Here is a 12,216-nt window from a genome sequence, read left to right as displayed (position 1 = left end):
GGATCTCCCACAGTTCTGGTTTATGTATGCCAACCAAGATTAATAGAGAAACAAGGTGGGTGAGGTAATATCTTTTATTGGACCAACTCCTGTTGGTGAGAGAGACAAGCTTTTGAACTACATAGAGCTCTTCTTCGGGACTTAGACCCCACCCACCTAGTTTCTCTAATATCCTGGGACCAGCATGACTATAATAACACTGCATACAACCAAGATTAACGGGTGCCAGGCAGGGCTCAAATGGCAAGAATACTTGGAGAGGATGGCAAATTAATTAAATAAAATAATTATTTTAATAGACGATATATAATGTGGGAACAGGAAGGGGAAGCATTCCTTGGCTTAAATATCTGTTATTCAAGCCCCGTGGGAGTTCCCTATCACTTCAATGCTATACTTAAGTGTGTGCTTTTTGCAATTATTATATATGGTAATTTGTTTTACCTGAAAACATAATTTAGTACTGTATATAAAAGATTCTTGTATGGCTGGCATCTTTTCAGAGTTTCTTTCACTAATATTGTCTTTTCCTTTTCTAATAATACATTGTCATTACAATGGAATAATGGAATATCTACGGACAACTATGTGAATACCAAATTAATTCATTATGGATAATGTTATTACAATGAATATGAAATAGTGATGATAGTTTCCAATTCAACACTATCAGAACTTGAACAAATTTAATTATTTCAATTAATCTCATAGTATGTGGAGATTCAAAAGGGAATTGTTTATTAAGAAACGTGTAAATGCATCTGATTAAAGAACAAACTATTGTAATGTGAATTAAACAGAAAGGAAATTCTATCCTTGGGACTCTTGCTTTAATATGGTCCTGTTTTTTCTTCAGAGAAATTCTGTGCTGAGTGACTTCTCTTCTCTCCAGAGGGCTTTCATGTGTCAAGATTCATGGGGCTCAAAGTTTGTCTAATTTTTTGGGAATATTGTTACCCTACAATGTCAATAATATGCAGACATCACTAAGTTTGACGTCTCCTTTTCCGCAGCCCTACCAGAGACATCTCCTCATTCTCCAGTTTCTGGCAGAGACAGGAAAATAGATGAAAGCCAGTTGATTTAGGTTCAATCCTGAAAAAAGAGGTTGATGCTAATTGGCAGGGGGAAGCACTTTGAGGAATTAGCAAAGTCAATAATCATTCTGTCAGTGGAAGGCATCTGCCCACCTTTTGTCAAAATGGTTTAGAATTTCAGGGTCTTACAAGCTTTGTAGCTGCTCCTGGCTTCCCATATGGCAACAGTCATTTGTCAGGTCAAGAAGCCATTCCTTTTGGAGGTAGACCCCATCACAGGCATGCTAACATTACTATGGATCACTCTCCCAGAGGCTAGCCTTGACAGCCACTTGAATATTTCAGCTAGTGTAGTGAATGACTGCCTCCTTTTTAGCTAGCCTGCCTTTCTCTAAGACATCACACCTGCGCTTTGTCCTCAACAATGGAAGCAGTCATGGTACTGCTTACTATCTATGAGCCCTAAATAGCTTACATCCCATTTACTTAACTCAGTGGTTTGAGCATTGGCCTGCTAAACCCAGGGTTGTGAGTTCAGTCCTTGAGGGGGCCACTTGGGGATCTGGGGCAAAATCAGTACTTGGTCCTGCTAGTGAAGGCAGGGGGCTGGACTCGATGACGTTTCAAGGTCCCTTCCAGTTCTAGGAGATGGGATATCTCTATTAATTATTATTATTATTTCACCACCTTTGTCCAGTGATGACCACTGCATTGAGCTGCACTGCTTTGGCCACCTTTCCCAAGAGTTACCTCTGAGAGAATAGTAGGCATTTTCCTTGGAAATTCACTTCTGCCAGACAACTGTCTAAGCCTGAACTTGGCCATATTTAGAACATTAAGTAAAATAGTTCTTTTTGTCCAAGCTTTCCACTAATCGCAAGCTCTGGAATCCTTGGTATTTAGCCTATTCTTGTCCATCTTACCCTTTAAAATTCAGTTTGCTCTGTTCTGGTTGTGAGCCATTCAGTGTTCCATTTGGAGTTAATAAATCCACTCAGTCCATAAGTGAGTGACATTCACTCTACCTGCCTAAAGCTGCAGTATTCATTCCTCTATGCAGAGGAAATGCAGTGAGGCAAAATCCCCCCATCCCAACTCAGTCCCAGGGTGCAGGACTGCTACACAACCCCTCTCACACTCCTTTGCCATGGGTTTTATTCCAGTGCTGGAATAACCTTTCCGTGCTGGTTTCCTGGATACTGGAGCACTGTAAATAGGTACCTGTGACCCCTCCTCTGGCCATAGCTCCAAAGTAGCTTTTTGTGACAGGGTATGGAGAGCTGGCATGGAGGCCATTTCCTTGGCATGGTAGAAACCCGTCCCCCCTACAGTTCCTAATGCAGAGGTGCTGTCGCAAGACATTCTGCACTGGGATGAACTCTTCCCAGAGTGAGCAATACGTCTCTTCTGGAAATGATTTCTGTGATCTATTATCTCTGATGGATATTAAACAATCTTTTCCTGATAGTGTGCCCCACAGTGCAAATCTGTTCCTCATGCTCCATACTTAAGATACTACAATCTTTTGGCTTGTTCTGCCTTTGAGACATCTTAATAAACTGCATTAGACAGTGGGGCAACATCTGGGATACATACTGTAGTCAGAGGTGGCATGAGTTCAGTGAGTGGTGGTAGCAGCTGACTTACATAGGCAGAACCTTCCAGCTCATACTGACTGAGCACTGCCGTGATCTGTATTTGTGCTACATGACAGTGACCCCGGCCTCTACAATACAACTTGTTCTGCGTATATACACTGGCTTTGATTACCCTTTCACATTAAGGGGAGTTATGAAGAGTGTTTTACAAATGTCTCACGGAGCCGTAATACATGTTTTTACTTTAATTTTGACTTTCCCTATGCAATCTTTGCATTCAGAAAAGCTATAGCCAATGATCAGTGTTCAGGGGCGGCTCTAGGTACCAGCAAAGCAAGCACGTGCTTGGGGCAGCCCATTTGCAGGGGCGGCAGGGATCGAGCATGGGAGCTGAGAACCAACAGGGGGCCCTGGGAGCTGTAGTTCCTTGGTTAACTCCCTGCCTATAGAGCCAGCCCTGGAGCAGGGAAAGAACTACATTTCCCAGCATTCCCTTGGCCACTGCCAACAGGAAAGAGGGAGAGGGAGTGAGGTAGCTGAGACCTCATGCTGCAGCCTGCTATGAATGGAGAGCTGCACTCTGAAGGGTAGGGATACCATATTTTAACATTCAAAAAATAGGACACTCCACAGGGTGGGAGGGTAGCCCCACCCTGCCACCATCCACTCCCTCCGACTGCCCCCCACAGAAACCCCAAACCATCCAACCCCCCTTGCACCCTGTCCCCTGATCACCCCCTCCCGGGACCCCTGCCCCTAACTGCCCCCCAGGACCCCACCCCCTATCTAAGCCTCCCTTCTCCTTGTCCCCAACTGCCCCCTCCTGAGACCGCCCCAACTTCCCCCCTAGGATCCCACCTGTCCCCTGACAAATCCCCGGGACTCCCATGCCTATCCAACCACTGCCTGTCCCCTGACTGCCACCCCAACCCCTGACCCATCTAACCCCCCCTTCTCCCTGCCCCTGACTGCCCCCCCCCCGAACCTCCGCCCCATGCAACCCCCCAGCCCCGTTATCATGCCACTCAGACCAGCATGTCTGGCTCCACGCAGTGCCAGACACACTGCAGCATACATGCTGCCGTGCTTCCCCGCGGAGCCACAGCCCCCCCCTCCCCCCCCAGCACCCGCCTTCCAGATTTGAACACCTCAAAATTCAGGAGTGCTCAAGCTCAGTTTGGGCAGCCGTTACTTCATTTCTCCTAAATCAAATATACTGATCCACTGTAACTTGCTGTAGAAAAAGTAGGATAAAATTGAGCAAGAAATGCTTCCCGGTGGTTATTAGGACTGGAATTGCTATTTTCAACAGTCATTGCCTTTTTGTTTGTTTGTTTGTTTGTTTGTTTGTTTGTTTGTTTGTTTGTTTAAAAGGAAGACAGTGATATTGCATTGGCAAATTCCCCATAGAAAGAAAGAGTGGAAGAAAAGAATAATAAAGGCACCTCAACTTTTCCTCATTTATGTAGGACAGTCTTATAATATGCATCCAGATATCCTCCAATCACAAAAGCTGAAAATTGTTCCACTTTACTGCAGTTCTGTAACCATATGGGAACCAATCCTGTCTGTGTTCTGTGCACATGTAAAATTCATGCTGAATGACCTGCCGTGGGAGCGAGTTACCAGTGACCCAGGGCTGCAGCGGAAGGAGGGTGCAGGTGGGGGAGGTGGGGAGAGAGCCCAGGGCTGGGGCGGCAGGAGGTGTGTGGGGGGGGCAATGAGGGGGGAAATGAGGGAGCCCAGAGCTGGGGCGGCGTGGGGGTGGAGGGGTGGGTGGGGAGAGCCCAAAGCTGGGGCAGCAGGGGGGTGCGGCGAGGAGCCCAGGGCTGGGATGGGGGGCAGCCAAAATTTTTTTTGCTTGGGGCGGCAAAAAACCTAGAGCCGGCCCTGTCAGTGTTGATGTGACAAATTCCTCTGAAGTCATTGGGACACTAAGGCCAGTGTCTACACTAAAAACTTAAGTTGATCGAGCACTGCAGCCATGCTGCTGCCATGTTTCTAGTGAAGAAACACCTGTGGTTCTTTTTACACTGCCTTGTTGCCATTCGTTTTCAGTGGATCTTTTCACCCTATGTGTTCGGGGTTTTTATGCTGCAACAGATGACTCAGCTCTAATTGTCCAAATATGTTCACAGAAAATATGACTTCTTTCTGCACTTCCTTTGACCTTGTCCTTATCTATGAACTTTTAATCACTGGAGTATTAAATCTTTGCATTGTAGTCTTTGGCACATGTGTAGTCTGTTGTGAAAATTCCTGCAGTGTACTCCTGATTGTTACACTAAATAGTACAATTACATATGCACAAAAAATGACAATGCCTTCTGCATGATTTCCACTTGCTCAGATACACTACTAACATCTTCATTGTCAGAGACGACGCATAACTCTTGATGGGGGAGACCCAATTTAAAGATTCTAAGGGGGCACATGATGCCCCACACATTGCCTCTGGGCTGAGGAGCAGCAGCAGAAAGAGAAGTGCCAGGGCTGTGGCAAGCGAGCGCCTCAGGGAGCATGTCAGGGAAGCCAGGCTCTACAGGCCGGGCCCAGCTCCAGAGTGCATCACCAGCTGGCGCCGGGCTCCTTTGGGGGAGAGGCCCAAGCAGGCTGGGTAGCTCCCATCAGCTTCCAATCCACTGGCTCTTGGCAGGAGGCGATGGTTTTCAAACTGAGGGGGTGGGGGGCATGACCTCCAGTTTGAAAACCTCTGGCTTAATGCAAGGCAAAAATCTGGGGGGGGAACATGACCCTGCATGCCCCCCATACACGTTGCCTCTGTTCATTGTTACAAAGTTATTCATATCCATTTATTTAAATAATGTTTTTCCTTTAAAGATGTGTTCTAAAATAGAAGATTGTGTTATAAGAGAAACGTATAGATTTTCATATGTCTTGGTGAATGATTATTTACTGGAAAAGTTCTTGCATACTGTGTATCTGAGCTGTAGCTTTTCTCTCAGGTACTTCTATTGCACATGATATTTTTTCATTGCTTTTTTAGATCACATTGACAACAATTGGCTATGGAGACAAAACTCCTCTTACTTGGCTTGGAAGACTGCTTTCTGCTGGGTTTGCTTTACTTGGAATTTCTTTCTTTGCACTACCTGCTGTGAGTATCTTTACAAAAATAAAAAAAAGGTAATAGGATCTTCAATAACTCCTAAGGCTGACATGATGTGAGAAGCTGCATGAAGCTTTCAATATAAAGAGTCATTGTTTGAATATGTAAAGCTCCTTCACTAATGTTAAAACTTTTCTAGAGCGCCTTTTCATAGAGTAAGGAAATCTGATCATGCAGTTGGATCATATACATAAAGCCCCTTTTCCTGTGGTGTTAGCCTGAAACACTGAGTTATTATGACTCCAATGTTTCTAAAACTGTACAGGTACTCACTTATGAGCTAGTACGACAGATATGGCCATCTATTACCTAACCACAGAGTTTAAGTAGTACATTATTCAGTTCAAAAAAAGTATAGGCCCGTATGGTCAGTTTTGAAGCAGAATTCTTCAGTGGTTTAATTTATTCAATGCCAAAAATGTTGGGATGATATGGCCCAAATGAAAGTGTCATTGCAAAGACTTATCGTTGTATTTGTGTGGGGGTTTGGGCTTGAACAAAGATGAAAAATATCTTTTTTCCAGGATTTACTCCTGTTGCATTTTAAAAAACAGAAATTCCTTTCTCTGCCTGTGAATTGTGCCTCATACCCTAGCAATACGTTTCTCTCAGGGCTTTGAAATGATTGAGCAGATATGTTCTTCTGGATTTATTGCAGTTGGAAAAATTAGGACATTGCGAGTGGGTGGTCTACAATGACCATGTCAGATCTATCAATTGACTGTAGTAGAATGCATTAAATCAGGCAGAAGTTGTAAACCATATTGCACACAAGGGCTCCAAGCTGCTTTTTATCCATTGCGTCCAAGGATTCTAATTGGCTCATTTTCCTCTTGTCTTGTTCTATTTCCCTTAACCCGAAATAAGCAGAAGAAAATAATAAACCATACGCTTATACTTTGCTCACTCATATTTGAATCTGTCATAGAGGAGATCCAACATTTAACATACAGCTTCCAGCTTAGAGGCTGCCCCTCATTTTTCATAAAAACTTGAGTTTCAAACCTCCTTTTTAAGGGCTCCTCACCCCTTATTTTTTTCCCTTTTCTCCTTGCATGGTGACTCTCGGTTATTTAAGGTGGGAAAATTTGAGCTGGGATGTCTTAATATTTTCCCATTAACCCTAATGGCCCATCATTTGTCTTGTCCTGGGTTGTACCATTCTCGGTGCATGGAGCTAGTCTCATCCAGTGGGGAGGCAGCCTCCCCTTGTCTGGCTGACTACTACCTTGTGATAGACTCATAGACTTTAAGGTCAGAAGGGACCATCATGAACTTCTAGTCCAGCGGTTGTCAAACTGTGGGTTGGGACCACAAAGTGTGTTGGGATCCTGTTTTAATGGGGTCGCCAGGGCTGGCGTTAGACTTGCTGGGGCCCAGGGCCAAAACCTGAGCCCCACCATCTGGGGCTGAAGCTGAAGTCTAAGGGGAAGAGCCCTGGGCAGCAGGACTCAGGTTACAAGCCCCTCCACCTGGGGCTGAAGTCTTGAACTTTGGCTTTGCCCTGCCGCCACTGCCCCAGGTAGCGGGGCTTGGGCTTTGGCCCTCCGCCCAGGGTGGCAGGGCTTAGGCAGGCTCAGGCTTTGGTCCCCCCCTCCTGGGATCAGATAATAATTTTTGTTGTCAGAAGGGGGTCATGGTGCAATGAAGTTTGAGAACCCCTGATCTAGTCTGACCTCCCGCACATTGCAGACCACAGAACCTCACCCACCTACTTCTGTAATAGACCCCTAATCTCCGGCTGAGTTACTGAAGTCCTCAAATCATGATTTAAAGACTTCAGATTACAGAGAATTTCAGATGGAGCTGAATGTTGTAGCACAAATTATCAGCACAGTTTTATAGCTGCAGAAATACATAAATTCATAACCACAGTCGGTATACATATCTCATAATGACAATCAAGTTCAGAATATTACAAGTTCTCATAGAAGGACTTACTAGACATACTTTTATACACAATAACATTGCACAACCGCTTGATTCAATGACTTACTCTTGGGGGTTCAGCCCTCCCGTTCTCCCCTGAGGGTGTCTGCCCCCTGATTGTAATAGAAGTTAATTCCGTTAAATGCAAAAGTACATTTTATTCTATAAATGATTACTTGATAAGAAAGACATGAGAACTTATGAAATTTACAGACATTAAAGAGACTTTAATGGAAATGAGAGTAATCTAATGAGTACTGGAGCTGGTAGAAATATCATAACATTTAACGTGTGTATACAAATGGCGCATTTAATAAGCTTGAATCCAAAGGGCACATTTACTTCCTCTTGTATTACACCTGCCACTGTACAGATGAAACATCAATATTAAAAAAATTATTCACTTGCATATAGATCATTTTAAAAATTATTTTAATTGGCATTAGAATACTTTTATATTTAACTATATAGACTGACCAACATTAAAAAGTCAGCATTTACCAAAAACATTACAGCATCTGAGATTCAACAGTTTTAATTTGTTTAAATTTGTTTAAATACAGAGCACTACTGCATTATCTCAGATAATACCTGTTGGCAAATGTTGACATCAATGGTACCCACTGTATTTGAATCAATGTGTTATATAATGATCCCTAGCAGAAAACATACTCTTAGAGATGACTAGGGAGTAAGATATTTATATCTGCAGATGAGTATATGAAAAATGAATACAACCTTAAAATATTTGAGATATCAGAAAATTTATTCCTCATGTCATATCCATGTAGCCATTCATTTTCTTCATCAGCAACATTTGTGTTTAGTCAGACTATGGAAAATATATTAAGATGTGTTTAACTTTCATGGATTTTCTTTTATTTTTCTTGCATAAGAGTCAAGTGGAATCTTTCCTCCTTATAATGCAAAATTATTCAGATTTAATTATAAACTTTGTTTCAAACCTGGTATTCCCAACCCCAAATGTTCAAAAATCATGAGAGTGGCTTTATAAATATGGAGATATACCTATCTCATCTTGCTGGAAGGGACCTTGAAAGATCATCGAGTGCAGCCCCCTGTCTTCACTAGCAGGACCACGTACTGATTTTGCCCCAGATCCCTAAATGGCCCCCTCAAGGATTGAACTCACAACCCTGGGTCTAACAAGCCAATGCTCAAACCACTGAGCTATTCCTCCCCTTATAATCATGAGATTATGTAAAAACAATAGATTTTGTGTTCTTTTATTTACCTTCTGCTTTTTGAGCCTTTAGGGTTCACTGAGCTCACATTTTGAAGCTTTTTCCACAGCCACAAGGACTAGAAACATACTTTTTCATTAAAAATGAAGACTGAAATCATCACATAGCCACTTGACTCCAGGAGCTGGGGCTTTAAGGAAAACAATAATTATCATGAGACTCATGACAAAATCATGAGAGTTGGCAACACTGCAAACTCCATAAAATGAATACTACAAATTAATTAATTAAACTGAAAAACTTGCCGTATGCAAGCTATTTTTGAATTTTCTAAATTCAAAAGTTACAACACAAGGTTGTGACTATAAGTGAAGTATATAAATGATTGTTTGGCTGCCTATACAGATACCTTATTTGGAATATCAGTAGCACACAATAGCCTATAGCAACACATGGTTTAGATGAGCAGCCATTCATAACACTGCAAATGTTCTTTCTTATGTGGGGATTCTCATGTCTTCCTTAACAGTGAATGGACATTGTCTTATTGTTAAACGTTGTACTGTAGTAAATGTGGTTGTTTAAAATAATCAGACAAAACAATGCCTGTTGTGAATGGTGGTGCTTTATTTTTTATCATCACAATAACTTCAGAGCTGATATATTTACACTATTTTTTACAATTACCTTCCTAATGGTAAAAACTTTTGTGTTGTATTTTACTCTAGGGCATTCTTGGCTCAGGCTTTGCATTAAAAGTGCAAGAACAGCACCGTCAGAAACATTTTGAGAAAAGAAGGAATCCAGCTGCCAGTTTAATTCAGGTAAATATCAAAGCAGTGAGAGGATAAAAATAGATTTCTAAGTGCTTGTTAGGTAAATTTTACCTCCTGTATTATGCAAAGTTCTGCAGAAATATTGTTTAATTGCCACAAGTTGAACATTTTGTTAAAATGAACTGTGTTCAATAAACACCATGCGTTTGTATAATGTTATATTCAGCTTTTCAGTGCATGGTTCATGCATTGTTGAATTTCAGATTAATATCCATGCCAAAATCGCCATGCAAGGATGCAAATTATATGCAGTCCTGCTTGACATTTGATTATATAAATTACTTGGAAAAACAGATTTGATCGCTAAAGGACAGGATTAAGAGATAGCACAGCACTCTGGCCCGGATTCAATTACTTTTCGCTACTAGAGAGTTCACAGTGCTCAGATGAGTAATACATTCCTTTAGAATGTAGAGTTTTCTGTCCAGAGAATTGCTTTCGATATCACCCAATCTAGGAACTGGAAATATGGAATGATTAATTCAGTGTCTTGAAATGTTGAGCATCTTTTCACCTGTTGTATTGAGGTGATGGTGCAGATCAATGTTTTAAAAGAGATAAAAGTAAACGAAAAATTTTAGTATATTTGATCATTTAAACTGTAATTTTGTACAATTATTTTAACTTTCTATCATAGTGGATTGAAATGCTTGCTAATGACTCTCATACCAAGGTCTCTAGCTCTAAACATACAAAAAAAGAAAGAACGAAATCAGTTTCCTACTGAACTTTATTGTATTTGATATACTGGACTGAAATGCAGATATCATCTTCATTTACTTGTTTTGGAAACCAGCTCTTTTAAATGTGTACCATATATTGTCTCTTTCATACTGGTGTGGCAAGTGAAAACAAAAAACCTGAGCAGTTCATATAACATTGTTTCGCTAAGCTCAAGAAGATGACAAAGGTATCTTTGGAATGTTCAGGCAGTTAATAAATTATTAATTGACAGCATAAATAAGTACTTTGTCATTCCTTTTGCACCTACTGTAGGATGAGTGAAACTCTCCAAGATATATCCATTCTGATTGCATTCTTTGATGAGATTACAAGTTTGGTTGATCAAGGTAACTGCATAGATGTAATATACTTAGACTTTCATAAGGCATCTGACTTACTACCGATGTGTCAGGGCCAGGTCATGGACAGACAGCCTAGTGGCTAGAGCCAGAGTCAGACATCAGGAATTGGAGTCGGGAGGGATCAATCCAAGGTTAGGAGCTAGAGGTCAGCATCAGGAGTGGAGGCTAAGTCAGGAACCAGGAGTCAGAAGGAGGAGATAAAGCCAAGTCAGAAACCGGATATCAGAGGTAGAAGGTAAAGCCAAGATCAGGAACCAGAGATCAGAAGCAGAAGACATGCCTACCCAGAAACCTGATATCAGAGCCAGAAAGAAAAGCCAAGGTCAGGAATCAGGGAGCAGAAGCAGGATGAGGAAGCAGGGTCTGTAGCAGCAGCTGGCTGGGGTTCCACATAATTGCAAACTTACTGAATCCTTCCCAGGAGATGTTAATTAGTATGTCTGGACCAATCAGGAATCGGGAATGTCCTTCCAATCATACCCTCTGTGGGGGGATGTCCTGCGATGTGTGTGTGTCCGTGAGGCTCATGACCTGCTGAGTGTTTGTACTACCAGAGCTGTTACGTGGTGGCAAGGAGATGGCTGCTGTCTAGGGAGTTTGCAAGCCTAGGCTGTAGTCCTGCTGCTCTTAAAATCACCTCCCTGCCCAAGAGAAAATCTGTGGCATCACCTGCCAAGGCTTTTTGGGGTTGCCTTTGTGGAAAGCCTCTATAAGGTTGGGAGCTTGTACATGGTGGGCTGGTTCCCAGGACTGCTCCTTGGGGCCATACTCCTCCCACAAGGTACCCTGCTTGATCCTGGAATCCAGTATGGTCTGGACTAGGTGTTCTTCATGGCACTGGACATGGATGGGTGGCAGAGGTGGTTGCCTTCGGCCCAGAAATGGGCCATTCTGGGAATGGCTTCAAAAGAGAGATTGGAAAACAGAGTGTATTTTGAGTGACCTCAGCAGGCAGAGCTTAATGGTGGCAGAGTTAATTAGCTGGCAGATCTGAAATGGTCCAACATATCAGTGATCTAGTTTATGGGGTGGTCTGGCGTGGAGATGTTTGGTTGTGAGCCAAACCTTCTGGCTTACCTTGAATTCCAGGTCATGCTGTCTCCAGTGATTCACATGTTGCTTGTAGGCATCTGCCATGGAGTCCACTCACCGCCTCCTCCTGACCACTATGAGGATTAACTCCTTTCAGGTGGTGCGCCCTCTTCTGGCAGCATGTCCACCTGTCTCTGCAATGCCAGGTGCCTCTTTGTGACTTGGCCCTCCGGTCAGGTCACTATGCATGTTTCTCCCTTACAGTGTATCACAGTCTTTCGGGGCAAACTGTCCCAGGCAGTCCACTCTTTACTGGCTGGTCTGTGCCACTTCCCCAGTGGCTGGTAGGGGAACCTGGGCCTCA

General features: G+C 42.8%; 1 protein-coding gene across 1 annotated transcript in view; it reads left to right on the top strand.

Annotated features, from left to right (window-relative positions):
- The window catches only part of KCNQ5 (potassium voltage-gated channel subfamily Q member 5), a 519,022-nt gene that overhangs the window by 457,893 nt on the left and 48,913 nt on the right, over positions 1 to 12,216 (top strand). The window contains exons 6-7 of the mRNA XM_034766208.1: positions 5,643 to 5,753; positions 9,628 to 9,723. Coding sequence (XP_034622099.1) covers positions 5,643 to 5,753; positions 9,628 to 9,723 — 207 coding nt within the window. The remainder of the gene's footprint in view (positions 1 to 5,642; positions 5,754 to 9,627; positions 9,724 to 12,216) is intronic.

This window comes from Trachemys scripta, chromosome 3, assembly GCF_013100865.1.
Source record: "Trachemys scripta elegans isolate TJP31775 chromosome 3, CAS_Tse_1.0, whole genome shotgun sequence".
In the NCBI taxonomy this organism is placed as follows: Eukaryota; Metazoa; Chordata; order Testudines; family Emydidae; genus Trachemys; species Trachemys scripta.
This window is presented reverse-complemented; position numbering and strand designations above follow the sequence as displayed.